The following is a 17,770-nucleotide window of genomic DNA, read 5'->3' on the forward strand; positions in this document are numbered from 1 at the left end:
TTTTTTTTGGTTTTTCTCCGGTACCGGGAACCGAACTCACGACCTTGCGCTTGCCAGGCAGGCGCTTTGCCGCTGAGCTAAATCCCCAGCCCTGGGCCATTTTCTTTCTACTATCTTTCTTTCCCACTAGAAACTGAAGCCTAAACACAGGAGCATTTCCTTTCCTTGCTGTCTTCCAAGCCCCAGAACAGTGCTAGCGTTTATCAGGGACACAAATGATTGTCGCATTCATTAGTGAATTAGCAGATGGAGAGGAGGGGGAAGGACCCACGTGGGGCATGGCCTTGGCTCCGTCACCCCCGGAGAGGGAGCTCCCCGCTTCGGAACTGTTAAGGAGCCCTGACACAATGGTGTTTTTAGAAGAGGCGGAGAGCCTGAGGTTCCCCAGGCAGCCACTAGATGGCCGCTCAGCTCCACCAAGTCACCAGAGGGTACCTGCCAGCCCCACCTAAGCACCTGAGGCACGTTGGCCTCCTTCACCTGCGTCTTCTGGAAGAGCGGGGGTCCTATCTGATCACATGACAAAGGCTGACTCATTTCAGCTCCACTTCTTGTGAGCCTGCATGAGAACGCGCATGCAGCCCTCGGCTGCGCTGCCGCGCACCCCAGCACGGTGTAGCTTTCCCACTCAGTCACCCGGCAGGAAGAACCCAAGCACCAAGCCTGCTCCCCACCAACCCCCACACCAAGGGCAGCACACCAGGCTCCGGCAGTCCCTTGCACGAGCTGGTCCCTGTCCCCTCAGCTAAAACCACGGAGCAGTCCTAACCGGGCCTGTTTGTGGGTCAACAACATACAGGGACCAGGGACATTCTGACTGGAGGCCCCTCCAGTCTGGCCTTAACAACTAGATTAGAATCTGTATAGTTAGGTGTGTTGATTTTATGCAGGATCTTCTGTTTTTCGTATACTTCAAAAATCAGCATAGATTCTCTGGGTATTTTAGACATGGAAAGGAGCAGAACAGTCCTGACAGACCCATCACAGAAGGGTCTTCTGCTTGCCCCAGTTGACCCTGTGGACAGAACTGAGACTGGGTCCTGGACCCCTGTTCAGAGTATCCCCCAGCATGGTATTCTGTTGCACAACACACATGCGCTCATGCGCGCACACACACACACACAGACATGCACACACTTTTTGCACAGCAGGGGACAGAACCTAGGATCTCATGCTTTCTAGCAAAGTGCTACACCACTGAGCTACACCCCGTCCTCCATTATACTCTAAATAACACAGAGCAAGTCTCATCCTACTCTTGAGTGCAGTATGTATGTTGACTAAATATCTAAAGCAACAAAATCAAACTAGACAAAAATCTGCGTACCATAAAGTGAGCAATAGTGGCAAAAGCGCCTGCCTGGCAAGCACAAGGTCGTGAGTTCAGTTCCTGGTACCGGAGAAAAACCAAAACAAAACAAAACAAAAAAAACCATAAAGTGAGCAAATTTGAAATCTGTCACCCATACCGTCTGTCCCCTTTCCCTGACCTGCTTCCTACCTTTAAGGACACACCCCTGAGAAAAGGCAGGGCACACTCACCGTGACCCAGCTCCCACAGGGCTCCAGCTACCTGTGACTGGCAAGGGCCTCCCTTCCTCCTCCCTCCTTCCCTCCCACAGGAGCAGCAGTTTGCTGAACCCACTTCCTTGCACAGAGAAGGCACTTAGCTCAGCTCAGGACAGGGCAGGGCAGCATCCCCCACCGCTGGGCTCCAGAGTCAGCCCCTTAGAGAACCCCCAACATGATTGATAGCCACGGTAACTCCCTACCCTGCCCACCTCCAAAGGGAGGGAGGGACCAGGGCAGATAATTACAGATTGCTTCCTCCTTCTGCTGATCAATGAATGAGGAAACACCCCAGACAACACAATTAGCGGGAGGCTGTAATTACTGCCTTGTATTTACTGAGACATGCCCACTCCCAGAAGCAGGGGCCCCCTAAGGGTAACAGGCCAGGCAAGGGGCTGCCCTCCTCCTGGATGCAGCACCTCTCTCTCCATCAAAACCCTGCAGCTATTCACCCCAGAGCCCTGCATGTTTTATGAGTCTCCCACCCTTCTCTCCAGCCCATCTCTCTCCACTCACTTTTCTTTATAATTTCCCCTCCTTCCTGGCTGAAGAGTATGGTGGAAATACTGCTTCAGTGTATATGGTTTTATGGGTGAAAATCAAAGTCAGAAGATATTTTATTAGAGAAAGCTAAGTAGCATTTGGTCCTTCTCTGTGCCCATATAAAACGGTGGGAAGCTGGAAGTCCAGTGACTTTGCCTGAACTGAAATTTGCACATGGAATAGCTATAACATTAAGGAAAAACCACCAGCCAAGGCAAAAGGACTACAGTGGAGGGTGGGGGGCACCCCATGGTCGCAGGCAGGTCTAATATTGGGTCTGACTCAAGCTTCTGCATCTTGACCGCAGTCAGCTGCTACACACAGACACCAGCCAGACCGCTGCAAGCAGAGGGGCAAAGGGACTGACTGGCACATGGAAAAGAGGCCCCCAAGCTGCCCCCTACCCCAGGCACTCAGAAAGCTGTCTGCCTGTACTGTTCATAAGAACAGGGAGAAAAAAGACAAAGCACATGGCTCCAACAAGGCAGGGCCCTACAGACCTGGTCCAGGTCCGTTATATAAAGGAACCTCAAAGGCAGCTGGAAAATCCAATCTCAAAGCAGCGGGCTCCTGCAGGAGCTGCAGAACACAGCAGGGTCAACCTTCCTGGGCCACACTGCGCCTGGCCCCTGGGGGTGGCCGTGGAGGCAGCACCAGACCTCAGAATGCACCACACGATGGGACACTGCTATGAAACGCCCACTCCTGGGCCCCACGCATTCCCTTGGGATCAGAGTCTTCAAAGGGGAGGCCCAGGAACCTGTCTTTAACCAACACCTCAGCACCTCCACCACCAGGCAGTTTAATGCTGCCACACTGGTGGTAGGAGTCAGCTGGGTAGGACCTGGGGTCCCCCACTCTTACGGTCTACTCCATCAAGTCAGACCACCCCACTTCTTCAGGCCTTCCAAAGGAACCGCCACCTGCACCCCTCTGCACAGGCGATGCCCTTGCCAAGGCAGCTGGGGCCACACAGTGGGACCCTCTCTTGCCTTCAGGAGACAGCGCTGCACACAAGACTGGGAAGTGGGGAGCTGGCAGTGCGGACAGGGACTGGACGGATTCTCAGACCGGAGCTCAGTCCCTGGTGGCAAACATTGTGACCTCATGTCCCTGGATTCCGCTGTGTAAAGCCCAGCTCCACACCTAATGAGGCATCAGTGTGGCCAGAAAGAGGGGTCAGAGCCACCACCCTGATGCATTTTTCCATGTGAAAGAACTCTGAGGGGTAGGGAGGAGGAAGGCTTTCTTTACTTGAAAGAAAGTAGGGAAGCAGGCCAAGAAAGGGAGGGGGACGGAGGGGAGAGGTAGAAGGGGCAAGGGAGGAGGGAAAGAAAAGCAGTCAGTCCAGTGATTTGTGCTCTAGTCAGTAGAGATACACCCCAAGCCTGTACCTTGACCTGCCACTACTTTACTACAAGTCCCTAGACTGCCCATCTCAGAAATGAATGCAAATAAAATGGGCAGAGGTCTGTTTGTCAAATCTCATTTCTGTCAACACTAGTTTGGGGCCCAAGTGCGTGTCACCTGCAGTCACAAACCTTATTCCCTGTCACCGCAAAGGGCCACACAGGAAGATACTCCTGACCCACACAAAGGCTTTCCTAGCTGATTTGGGCTTTAGGCAGAGAATTCATGGATACCTTCCCCAGCCCAGGCGCCTGGACATTGCAACCTGAGCCCCTGCATGAGCAGCTCACTAGCTGGAGGGAAAGAGAGCACGCAGAATTGACAGAGGAAAATCTGAACACTCCAAGACAAAATTTACTTTTTACCTGGAACCATTCGGCCTAAGAGTCTGGGAAGCCCTTGTGTTTTACGATTAAGAGGCTGGGAGTCCCGAGCCTCCCAGTTAGGTCAGGATACAGGGGATTCACAAAGAGTTTATTAAATTCTTGGGGCATGAGATGGCTGTGCTGTTATAGGAGCCCAGAGAATCATGAACACCATGTGGAGGAGGAGATAGGGTAAATGGGTTCTAAACTGTTCAGTTCTCCTGCAAGATAAGCAGCTACGAAGTGACCCGGATGGCATCTTCCCTCACCAAGGGCTCAGCCCCAGAGATCAGGCACACTGGCCTTACTCACCGTCTGTTATAAGGGCTCTGCTGGTCAGAACCTTCCCCAGCATGAACTTCAGCACAGCCAGGATGCTGCACAGGATCCCGCTTAAAATGGAAACACTGAACAGGAAATCATCCTAGAAGAGAAAATTCCAGATCTCACCAGTTTGCCTCCTGCAGCTGTAGTTCAGGTACAGTGGCCTGTGAACCACTTGCCTTAAAGATCTGCTTTGTTTCCCCAGTGTAAGAGTAGTTAGTCAGGTATTCTGCCCCTGCTGCTTTGTTTCCCCAGTGTAAGAGTAGTTAGTCAGGTATTCTGCCCCCAGGTGCCCAGGTGCGGGTGTGCCGAACACTTTCATAGGTCTATTAACTCTCTCACTGAGGTTTAGAAAAGACGTTCAAGCAGATATTCAGACTTATATTTATTTAGAAACCCATTATGTATTTCTTTTCCTATGGGAGATTCACCTTCCCACTGTTCTGCTGAAATGAATGGCAACCACTGATCAATAACAGAGCTGGTCAGAATGCTAAAAATGGAGTCTGAGTAGAGTTTTTCATGGGAAATTCACAAACCAGGTGATGGACAATTCTCAAATCCATCACTGGCCTCAGAACCCTTTAACACGGAGTCCACTGAATTAGCCACAAGGTCAGTATGGCCAGAGCTACTTAAAATCCTTTTTCCTTCAAGGCACACAATTTAAAGTTCAAATACAGCCTTCAGTGCCTCTTAGATGCCTGAGAAAAATGGCATCTAAAAATACAGTCTGCGACTGACGTTATCTTAACACCTCTGATCCTTACGTTTGCAAGCAAATGAGTGAGTCACACATGCAAGGCAGTGTTCTTTCCTGACATCAGGCCCATGAGCTTTCTGCCTTCAGCTCCCATGAGACACAGCCTCCAGGTTCTCCAGAATTAAAATGCCACTTCCAGCAGAAATCTGATACAGCATCAAACATCCGCAGAGAAATAGGATTCTCCGTAAGCATTTTGCTAATAAATTCACTAACTTAATGACAGAAGCTGAGAAGGCGACAGCCTGTTTTCCTGGGCTCAGAACTGAACAAAGTCATCTGAAAAATCACTTCACTGGAAAAAGGCTATCTGTATAGCATCAAAGCATCTCCCCCAAAATATAGGTACATGGCTTGGTAGTTTTCACAACGAATGTTCACAAATTCTTTGCTACTCCTTGCCCCAGGACGTGAGAATCCACCCCGCACCGCACCACCTACCCTTGGGCACAGGCCAGACTTGGTGACACAAATATAGCAAATAAGGAGTAGAAAGGGAAAAAGAGCAACTTTCCAGTGGAGAAACCTAGTGGACATCGCCTTACCAAGTGACCAAGGTTAACATCATGGTTGGTTAGTTGTGCCCTGGGATGTAATGTGCCAAGAAGGGCACTATGCCTCCATGGTGTTCTACCCAAAAACCCACAGCCTCTGCTGAACTGTGAAAATCCATGAAATACACCCAAACCAAGGGATAGTTTATAAAATACGTGGCCCTCCTCAGATGTGTCAAGGTTATGAATGATAAGGAACAACCAACAAACTGTCACAGACTGGGTCCAGGAACAGAAAGAGGTCCTCAGTGGACAGATAGGAATATTGGTACTGACTCTATTACTTTCTTATTATCACTACCTCTATAACTTCTATGACTTCTCCTTCTATAACTCTAAAGTCATTTCAAATTCATACTTTTTAAATAAATAATTGCCTCATGGAAGTTTCACCTCCTAAGATTATCAGTAAGGACTGAGACAAACCTGGTCTCTTAGCAAATGCTGAGTCCCTCCCGAGCAGAAGGGGATGTTACAAAGGCCACCACAAAGGGGCAGGAAGCCAAAAACCCTTACATCAGAACTCCCTCGGTGAAAGGACTCAGCCTAATTACAGTGGATGGCACTCACAGAAAATAATGTGTGCATGATGCCACGGCCTGAAGGCCTGTGCCCCCTAAGATTTATAGACTGAACCCTAATCCAATGTGATGGTATTTAGAGGTATGGCATTTGAAAGGCGAACAGGGCGTAAAAGTGGAGCCCTTATGAATAGGTTCAGTGACCTTCCTTATAAGAGAAACCTGGACATCTCCCTTGCCCTCTCCTCATGGACACACTCAGCAGGATGGCATCATCCATGAACCAGGAAGCAGACTCATCAGACACAGAATCTGTTGGTTCTTGACCTTGAACTTCAACCCTCTGAAACTATTAAAAAAAATTGCTGTTGTTTATAAGCCACTCAGTCTATGGTATTTAGTTATAGTAGCCAGACTAAACTAGGACACAGTATTCAGGAATCACATATCAGCTAGTCCCGGGTGCTGACGGAACTCAGAAGCACAGGTTGGCAGACAGAGACTGTCAGTTTAGAAAAATACTTTCAAGCCTTTCTGGGTCCACTTAATCTCCCTGCTTCCAACAACCTCATCCCTGAATTTCTAGAGGTGAAGAAAGTATGTGCTTGCCCCATAGAGGATCCAGGATCTGGAGGGGAGGGGGCCCTTCCATTCCCCACCCCCAAGCAGCCCCCATGGCTGCGTCCATCCTTCCTCGAGCTGCCACCCAGGGAGCTCACAGCTGATCGGGGCCTGGCTTTCTGTGGCTCAGAGATGGATCCAGCAGACCTCTGCTCAGTTCTCAACTTCCCCTCGCTGGGAAAACGAACTTGAACTATTGAGTCTCACTTCTCTCTGCTGTAAGCAGGACTCCTGTAGTCCCTGCCAAGCCACTGAGCTGACTAAAAAGGCAGCCATCATTGTTAAAGGGCCCAAACACATTAAGTACAAGCTTACTGCACACAATGGCCAAATTCAGTGCTCACGGGAAGCCCAAAGTAGTGAAGATAGTCCTACAAAATGAACATAGGACAATTATTACCTGGGAGAAAGTGTGCATGGTGAAATGAACAGCGATGTCAGAAAGACTAGGGTTGGGGTCTGCAATGGTTATAGAGAGGGCAGGGTGTTTGGACCCTTCCCTCTCCTGAGAAGCCCTCCATGGGTTGGTAGCTCCAAGGGCCACTCCTGGAGTGCAGGGGGCAGGTTCTTGATGTAATGAAGTGGAAGTGCTGGGCAGCAATTAAAGGCACCACAGCGAATGCTACATAACAGCCACGTGACTCTGGGCACGTCACTTAGTTCTTTCTCTCCTATTCCGCTCCCCTCTCTGCAAATGGTACCCATGGTGACCGTATACTGGGTGCACAGCACTCAGCTGCAACAAGTTTCCCAAAATTTCCTTCCTAAATGCTTCTGAGGCCACGCTGGCCCAGAGACAGCTGCGTGACATGTCGAAGGCAGAGGGAATGGAAGCAGTCGGTCATCGAAGGTCATGTGGGGCACAAGTACTACTGCAGCTTCAGGTTGTTTGTGCCAACTTGCAGGTCTACCTTGGCAGAAGGGAAGGAGACAGTCAGGCCAACCTCTCCCGCTGCCCCACAGCCCACCCTGTACCTTCCCCAAGTCCCAAGCCAGGCCTGGAAGCAGCTTTGTGGCACACAGTACCAACTTCTTCTGTGGGTCACCCATGAATTGGAGGCTGTGGCTTCAGTGAGAGTCTAAGCTCTCTTCACAGGCACTGGTTTGGGCTTGCACCCCTCTGCCAAGGTCCACTTCTTTCCTGAAGGAACTGGAACAGCCCTCTATGGATATCATCCCCAGCAACTGCCAGCATGTAAAGTCCCATTCCTGCAGCAAACCCTTTATTCTGTATCACGGATAGTGTTCCCGACATCTGACTGTACAAGGGTGTTTCAAAGGGCTTAATGAGGCTGGCCACAGAGAAATGCCATCTTAGTATTTCAAAGCTAAACTTTTTCAATGTAGAGAAACATTGTGTGTAAGGCAGGGTTTTTGTCTATGTAGTTTATTGCCAGCAAGCCTGTGAGAAAGCCAGGAAGTGCCTGGACCTAGGACACCAGCTGCTTAACAGTGTTCCCCACCCACAGCCTAGGGACTGTCCTAGGGGGCAAGGAGTCCTCTCTCCAAACTGTCTCATCGACTGCTAACATGAGTGGAATGTGAAGGACATGGGGTCATCAGCCTGATCAGGGAGCCAGTCTCTGCTAGGTAGAAACTTCTGCATGGAAGTCTTAACTCCTGATGTCATGGCGTCTGGAGATGGGGTCTTTGGGAGGGTAATGAGGCCCTCATAATGGGATTAGTGCCCTTATCAGAAGAAAACAGAAGAGATTTCTCTCACCTCCTTCCCTTCCTCTCCAACCGCACACACCTAGGGAGGGCATTTGTAACCCAAGCAAAGATTTTTCACCAGATACTGACTCTGCTGCCACCTTGATCTTGGACTTCCAGTCTCCAGAACTGAGAGGAATAAATTGCAGTTTAAACTACCTGGTCTATGGCATTTTGTTATGGCAGCACCAGCTAAGACAGTCTTCAGGTTTGAAAGAGGAAAGCATCTCTGAAAAAATTTCTTGCGGAAAGCCAGGCATGCAGCAGGCCATGGCTAACGACAGGAAACTGCAACCAGTGCAGGTCTGCACTACAGGATATTGTTTCAACGTGCAGCCACACCGGCCACCTCAGTCCTCACAGACTCGCTGCACAGGCATCTCAGAGATGCAGAAACAGACACAGAAAACTAAGTGATTCCCCCTCCCATGGTCACTCAGCTAATGGCAGGACCCGCAGTGACTCCCAAGTGTAAACTCTACTAGGGTGCCTTCCTATGGCCTTATGATCTCACATATCCTGAAACCAGGGACTGCAAGAGAACAGAAACACTGTTCCTTGTTAGGTATTCAGTTACCAGTACTCCGTCTCTACAATTTCCCACAGGTGAATCTTCATGGAACAATAGAAGATTAGAGCAAACAGGCTTGTTTGCCACTCATTCTGCTGAGGATAGATTCACATTAAAAGTGAACTCTACATAAATCATGTCCACAATGGCCAGCTTCTTTATGACCATGGCATGGCGAAAGTCTTTTATAACAAATTCAAAGCCATAACCAGTGATGTACTTGATGATATAAAAATTAAAACATGTGTAGGGGAGGAAGGTCACAATCAAATACAAAGTACAAAGTCATCATGAAGGGTTAATCTTAATGCATAAAGATCTCATACAAGTTCATAAGAAAAAGACCAACAAAACGTAGAAAGTGGATAAAGGAAATGGGAAAAAGAGAGTTTAAAATACAATGAATTTTAAACACATGAAAGACACTCCACCTCACTTGTAGAAGACATGAAAAGCCAAAAGTACAGTAAGATATCACTTTTACCTAACTCAAAGGACTATAAAGCTATGAGAAAACGGGCTCTCCAAACAATTATAGTGTCAGTGCAAAATGATTCTGCCTGTTTAGAGAACAGTTTGGCAATTTCTCTGGAAAGGAAAAATGTATCTATCTCTTGACCAGGCCATCTAGGTAAATTTTTCTTAATATTAACTTTTCTTAATACTACATTTTCTTAAAAATGTATCTATCACTTGACCAAGCCGTCTACCTAGGTAAATTTTTCTTAATACATGTGTGAAAATGATGGCACAAACAAAGGTATTCCCTGATAATGAGAAAATGAGAAAACCCAAAATTAAAGATGAAGATTCTAATACTTCTGAGTAACTGATGGAAGAAATCAACAGAAAATCATGTAAGCATAAAATCATAAGCATACAGAAGACTTTAAGAACAACACTATCAATCAGCTTCACCTCACACATATGGACCATCTTCCTTAGAAGAGCATGATGCACATTCTTTTCTGTATAACCAGAATAGTCATCAAGGGAGATTATGCTCTGGGTCAGATAGCAGATCAAAACCAGTAAAGAAAACCTGATGACAATGGGATTAAGCTAGAAATCAGTAACAGACTAGTATCTGTAATAACCTATTTGGAAGTTAAACAACAAAATGATATGTTATTTTTAAAGTTTCCAATTCAAAGAAGTTACCAAGAAAACTGTAAAATACTCTGAAGTAAAAGAAAATTTAAAAGCAGCATATTAAAAGCAATGTGATACAAGCCAGACACGGCAGCTCATAGAACTATTTCAGCTGTATGGAAGGCTGAGGCAGGATGATTACAAATTTGAGCCCAGCCTGGGCAACTTAGTGACTCAGTGAGACCCCTATCTCAAAAGGGGTGGGGAACTGGGGATATAGCTCAATGCAAAGGCCTTGGGCTCAATAGTTGAATTCCCAGTACCACCAAAAAGTGGGGGGTGGGGGCAGGCAACACCTTAAAGGAAAGCTTTTACTAAGTAAATAAGCTATAGTAAATAATTCATAAGAAAATATTTAAAAGACTTAAATGATTTAAGCATTCCCTTTAAGGAAGGAAGGAGGGGTTAAAAGTAAGTAAATGTAACCCCAAACTGAAAAGCAAAAAATCAATAAATAGGTATAGCTCAGCGGTATGGCATATGATTAGCATGGGCAAGGCTCTGAGTTTGATCCCCAGCACAAAAAGAGAAAGAAAGAAAGAAAGAAAGAAAGAAAGAAAGAAAGAAAGAAAGAAAGAAAGAAAGAAAGAAAGAAAATTGATAAAATAAAGAAAAACTAATACCAAAATATGGTACTATGTAAAGATCAATAATATTGGATAAATGTCTAAGGCTTATTTACGGAAAAAGAAACAGAACAAAAGTTACCAATATTAGAAATGAGAAAAGGCACATATCATCACAGATCAAATGGGATAAGAAAATAATATAACCAATTGTATGCTAATAAATTTGACAACTTTTATGGCTTGTCCCCCCTCACAGCCTCATGGTTTTCAAAGGTGGCTGGATCTAGGGTGTATGATTACTAAATTAGTCCACTGATTGGATTAGTATAGTTCGAGGGGTGGATAGTGGGAAGGCCTACCCTGAGTGTGATAGCCTAAAAGGGGTAAAAGGCGAGGCAGGCAGCAGCAGCTGCTGCTGCTTTCTGCCTTCTGCCTGCCATACCATGCACCATTTCTCCCCTGTAATACCTGTCTGGCATGCTACTCTGCCTTGGAGCCAGATGACTATGGAGTGAGATCACTACACACTGTGAGCCAAAATACACCTTTCCTCCTTTAACTTATAAGTTTCAGGTATTTTGTCTCAGCAATGAGAAAAGACAACTTTGATGAAATACACAAATCAAAGGTCATCCAAGAAATAGATCACCTGAAGAGTCCTACATCAATGGAAATCATTAAATTCATAATTAAAACCCTTCTCACAAAAACTCAAACCCAGCAGGCTCTATTGATGACTTCTATAAACATTTAATCATTTAAGGAAGTAATAATGCCAATTCTAAAAAAATTCTTCCAGGAAATAGATGATTAAATTTGTGTGTTTCTTAGCCTCTCAATCTATTGTATTCTCTTACAGCAGCCCCAGTGGTCTGTGGTAGTCCCCCAACCCACATTTCAAGGCATCTTAGAAGCCAGCTCAGCCCACTTTCAGTAGGCTTTCTTTCAGAGTGCATGTGACAGGAGCCAGTGATGAGTGTTGTGTCTTTTCTAAGAGCTACTAATACTCCTGACCCTCATGGAATAAATTTGTTTTAGAGGAGTTCCAAGAACATGACAGACCCTAGTGGTTCTATGGTCTTGCTAAGATGAATCCTGTCTCACCTAAGAAAACAGTCATGGAGGTACACACATACCTGTGGCTCTAGGTCTGATAACCAGATGAAAGAACATCCCTTCTCTCATGTATAAACATGAGGTGATCTCAAAACCATACAATGTTAGAAGTAGAAAAGGGCTTGGGGAGAATCTAATTCATGCTGCAGTAAGGAAACTCAGGCCTTGGAAAAGGAGGGTGGGGATGTCTCATCTCCACACAGGGCTAGACAGGACAGTGTCAAGAGCTGTGCTCCAAGTTCAAGGCTCCCAGCCACCCGCTGGCTCTCTCCCCAGAGGGATGACACTATCCACCCCTTCCAATTATCTAAGCCCAGGCTGGAATGTGGTAAAAGCCACAGGGCTAATTTTAGGATTCAAAGGCAATTAGTGGAGAGCTGACAAAAGCCAAGCTGGAGGAGAAGTCTTGCACTGACGTGTGATATCTGTTAGCTCCGGGTGCCTGGTCAACCAGTCCAGGGCCTCTGTCAGCTTTTCTCCTGGAACATGCAGGGGCCCTGTACTGCCTCACATAGAGCCCGGTGAGCGGTAAATCAGAGTCACTATAACCTGGTGTACTGCAACAGGAAAATGTCTTTTTCTGGTCTTCTCTGAAACCCAATGCCAACCAAGCCAAGTGGAGAGAGCTGATTCCTCTGCCCTCACCTCCTACAATTCCACCCATCTCTCCTTCTGCTTCAGCCACTTTAGCCTCCTCTTTGTCCCTCAAACATGACTGGCACACTCCTACTTCAGGGCCTTTGCAGCTGTTCCCTCTGCCTGGCAGTTGTACACCTTCACAGGCTCCATCATCTCTCTCTGCTCAATACCGCCTCCTCCATGAGGTGGTCCCTAATTGTAATCCTGCCTCAACCCCCAAGTTTTAAAATAGTACTTTTTTCATTCAACATATGTGTTTAGATTTAAATTTAAAATGAATGAAATTTAAAACCCAGTTCCTCATTTGATTAGTCAGAGTCACTAACTCATTTGATTAGTCACATTCAAGTGTTTAAGATGGCTTTTGGCTATTATAGCAGAGAGTACAGCTGTAGATCATGTCCATCATCACAGAAAGTTGTACTGGATGATGCTGATTTAGAAACAAACTAAATGTTCCCTGTGAGATAAAACAGGAATTACCTACAAGTGGTGCCGACAACTATAGGCCAGGAGCAGCTAGCAACGACCAGGTAAATGGTCAAAAGGAAGTAAACAAGGAGATGGGACCTTGGATTCAGCAAATCTCAGGGCTAAAATTCATCCTGAGCGACTAATGCCCTGCTTCCAATGTACATGTCTAAAGATTCAGCTTTTTGAAAATTATTATATATATATAGTTTTATTCAGACACAAATAATGTGTGTCATGGTTTAGACCTAACACGCCCCTCTTAAAAGCTCAAGTGTTCAAAGATGGGCTTTTGGAAGGTGGTAAGATCATAAGGGTTCTGACTTCATTAGTGGATTGACTGATGAGAGTTTAATTTGACAGAGGTGGTGGAAATGATGGCATTACTAGGAGGTGGGGCCTACTTAAAGGAAGTGGATTGTGTGACACGACCTTGGGGACCCTGACTCTTTTTCTCTCTTCCTGGACACTACAAGGTGAGAAGCTTTCCTTTGCCATGACTTTCCACCATGATGTCTCCGTCTTGCCACAGGTCCTCAGCAATGAACCTGCCAACCATAGACGGAAACCTCGGAAACCGTGAGCCACCATGAACCTTTCCATCATTAAGTTTTTTTTTTCAAAAAAGATATTAAGACACAGTGAGATAAGGCTAATTAATCCAATATACATAAAGACACAACTTTCAGAGCTTTGATTTGATTAGTTTTGTCAATGGTGAAACCCATATAATCACCCCAAAACAAAATACACAACACTCCTATTACCCTGGAAATTTCTTCATTCCCTTTCCCAGTTCCCTGTAACTTTCTGACTTTAATCACCAAAAATTAACTTTTTCTATTTGTGAATTTTATACAAATGGAATTATACAGCATTTGCATTTTAAATCAGACTTCTTTTATCTTTTTTTTTTTTTTTTAATCAGACTTCTTTTGTCAACATATTTTCTCAATTCATCCATGAGAGTGAAGATGTAAGCAGTTTGTCTTGTGTGGTCCTGGTGTCTTATTCTACTAATTTGATTCACAGGCCTCACCATGAAAAGTGTTTGTTTTTGTTTAATTTAATCTATGGGCCTCCTGCTGATACCAGGATTTACATTTAAGTTCCCAGGAGAGATGGGCAATTGCTGATGCAAGGAACAGAGAACAAAACAGATCTAATCTGCTTCCCCTACTTAGGAGCCCATCTGCCTCCATGACATGCACCTCAAGATCACAGTAAAATGAGTGGAGGTGGAAGATCTCCTCCAACAACCTCCATCAAGGTCTATGGCAGCTGAGAGGGCCAGTACAATCACAGAGCAAGATCTGGATTGCCAGGTTGTCTCTACACAACTCTGCACCTCTTCTAGCCAGCTCCCCACCATTCCCTCCAGTACCCCATGCACCAAATGGAGGCTGTGAGTTAACATCTGTAAACCCAATTCCATCTTCTGATTCTCACTTTTGTATAAAATAAGCAATTCTTGCTTCTCACTGGCCATCACCTTGTAGCAGTTCCTAACACAGGGACACTGAGGCCCTCTGTTCCTCCTTCCCACCACTCCCGTCTTCCCATACAGCCTCTCCTCAAAGCATCTGTATTCAGGGCACTGCTCACGGGAAAACCTGGTGTATAAATAACATTTCTTTCCGCAGTACCAGGTGTCACCTGTGATGCTGAGCTTATTCCTTATCGGAGGTGACACCAGCAGTTAAAATTCTAAGTCACAGTGAACTTCAGCTACTAACACCAGACAGAGGCCAGGTCTGCAGACCACCTCCCGCCCTTCCCCACAGACCTTTGCCTCCCCTTTCATAAGATGCAAGGCAGCAAGGGGGTATGTGGAAGCTCACTTGCTTATGCCTGCAAAAAGGCGTCCTTTGCCTTCCTAATGAGGACAAATTCCAAACCATTCTGACACTACATGTGTTCGAGTGTCACCCAGGGAAATGCTAGTGCTGGCTGAATAATAAATGAATATCGATTTATGGCCCCAGGTGAAATTAAAGCAGTCAGTCTTGCCCTCAAAACTTTTCATCACCACCCTCCCCCAATCCCAGCTGATGAGAAAAGCTGGCAGATGTGGAGGAAATTACACCAAGCACAAGCCCTCAAGTTCCCCTGGTTATTAAATTATATTGACAGATTGCCAGGGATTCATATTCAATGGCTTCACAATTTTTGAATTAGCATCAGACCACTTGGATGTCAGGGATGTCAACTGTTGATGTTCAGATAGGCAGATAGGCAGTCACTGGATGCTGGGGTCACCGGAGGTCTACAGGCAGATGGACAGCCCGGGTCATGCTGTGAAGGGAAGGGAGTAGATGCCAGCTCCCCAGACACCATGAAGCTGAGGATGATGGTAGGGCCCAGGAAGCCACCCACAAGCGTGTCACAGCTGAGGTGCCACGACTTCTCAGGGACAAAACAGGCACTTTCAGGTACTTGGCTGCTCCTCCAAGATGCAGACTGGCTTCTGTTAAGTGAGACATCAGACTGATGCTTTCTGATGCAAGACAAAGAATCCAAGAGCCTCTGGGACAAGCACTGATCGCTGAGCTTCTCTGTGGAATGTGAGATGAGTTACCCTGGCTAGGAGCATACTTTCCCCTCAGTGACCATGAGGCATTTAATGGGTTCCCCAAAACCAGGATGAAGCACCCCATTCCCTCTGCAAACCCCTCACAGCATGGAGGCACTGCAGCCCCTGAATAACTCGGTTCTGCAACAGGAATAAGGCCTCCTGGCTGCTACTTTTGCTCAAATGTTACTATGAGCACCACAATGTCACCCCAGTATCAAACTACAGAGTTCCTCAAGTAAGAGATATTATAATGCAAGCTAGTACTACTTGTTAACGCCAATTAGAGATGACATGCAGTTTAATTTTATTTTAGATATAACTATCTCAAGATCCCTGTTAGGTGCAAATTATGACCCTAAACAGAAAGGATAACTCTAAGGTCAGGACAGAGAGCCAGTAAGGGACACTGAAGGCAGTCAAATTTCCATCTGTCCATTTTAAATTCTACTGCCCTATCTACCTAAAAATATTTAGGATACTCTTCCTCTAATGTTGCCTGACAACTATGAATTTCAGTTTTTGCCAAATCAGGGGAAAAGAACACACAACTCACAACCCTAAGAATATTCCCTTATACATTTGAAAATGCCTTAAAAATCAGAAGGAATTCCAGAGAGAGTGGGATGAATGTGAGAGTTCAGCTTTTGCAAGCCCACTAAATTGCAGCAAGGAAATTTTTTTAAAGGAATAAACACAAAAGGACAAAGAAAACAAGAACAGGACAATAGCCATCAAATTGTGTGTGCTAGGGCAGGACACATGACAATGGCAACTCCTTCGTGGAGCAAGGTGTGATGAAGCCCAAGGGCCGGGAGGGGAGGCAGAGAAATACATGTCCCAGCACACCCCTAATTCCCCAAGGTGCAGGAACTGATGTCGCCAGGCATTCCCAGAATGGGGAAAAAGAGATGGGCCTAAAAGCAAGAGGATTCATTGACAAAGAAACCCAGTCCTCCTCTACCTGCCTACAATGGCTACTGTTCCACAGCAGGGGAAGGAATATCCCATCACTGAGAACAAAGTAAGGGCCTCTGGGCAGGGGACCTCAGGCTAAACTGGGAGCAGGGCCAGGATACTACCAGAGCATTAGGGAATTTATCTTCTGCCTGGGAATTTGTCTAGCCCAAGAAAACAAAGATAATGACTTCAGCTGCATAAATAACATAAAATATGTAGACTTACAAAGGGAAACTATATTAGCATAAGGTTAATTGAATATAAAAATTGTGCTGTAGTAATAAAGCTTCTCAATTAATGAATTGCAAAATCTGATAGATCAAATCATTTTAAGTTATAAGCATAAATAATATTTTCAGATATCTTCCAAACTAATATCAGATGAAAATACATGATTTTCATTGGTGACAAAGTCATAACACTCTAATATACCACTATTATTATTATTATATTAATATATCACTATCATTATTGGTTAATTTTATGATTGAAGAAAGTGCTAATTTTCAAATAGAGGTTAAATGAAAATAAAGACAATTTCTCCCCAGTTTAATATATCCCCCATCCACAGGGTCAAATATGAGGTTATTAAAATCCCCTACCTTAGAATTAAACAAATACAGTATATTCAGTAGGTCCCCAACTTACAAATGCTTGAGTTGCGAACTCTCATAGGCATACTGTGTAAGACTCCTCACCGCCAGTTTACAGACAAATCTGACTATGAACATGCTCCTGGCACAGAGCTCGCTTCTAAGTCAGGGACTTACTTTATACCTACTTACATATATATATCCACATCTTCCAATAATCACCAGACTTTTGGAAATTCACTAATAGGAAAGACCAAAAACAAATAGAAAAATATCACTTGGCAAAAATGATTGCTAGAGAAGAAAATGCCTAAAAATTATTGCTAACATCAGAAATAGCCAGGTATGGTGACACACACCTGTAATCCTAGCACTTGGGAGGCTGAGGCAGGAGTATTGCTGTGAGTTCAAGGCCAGCGTGGGCTACATAAATGAGTCAGGCCAGCCGGAGCTGCATAGTGAGACCCTGTCTCAAGAAGACCCAGTAAGTAAATAAATAAATAAAATCAGAAGTAAGTGATATTGTAACTCTTGAAGAAAAAAGGATATTATAACAATGAACACAGAGCTGCATATATGGTGGCACATGCCTGTAATCCCAGCCACTCAGGAAGTGTGAGGTAAGAGGATAGCAAGTTCTAGCCTGAGCAACTTAGTGATGCAGTACAATCCTGTCTCAAAATGAAAAATGAAAAGGTCTTGAAAAACATAACAGAAATTAACTCAATGAAAGCACCAGAA

General features: G+C 45.4%; 1 protein-coding gene across 1 annotated transcript in view; it reads right to left on the bottom strand.

The window, feature by feature from the left end:
- The window catches only part of Tmem163 (transmembrane protein 163), a gene marked incomplete at its 5' end in the record, with an annotated part of 234,058 nt that overhangs the window by 4,959 nt on the left and 211,329 nt on the right, over positions 1–17,770 (bottom strand). The window contains 1 exon segment of the mRNA XM_013517466.1: positions 4,203–4,314. Coding sequence (XP_013372920.1) covers positions 4,203–4,314 — 112 coding nt within the window.

Source organism: Chinchilla lanigera, unplaced genomic scaffold (assembly GCF_000276665.1).
Source record: "Chinchilla lanigera isolate Chin_1 unplaced genomic scaffold, ChiLan1.0 scaffold00039, whole genome shotgun sequence".
Taxonomy (NCBI): Eukaryota; Metazoa; Chordata; class Mammalia; order Rodentia; family Chinchillidae; genus Chinchilla; species Chinchilla lanigera.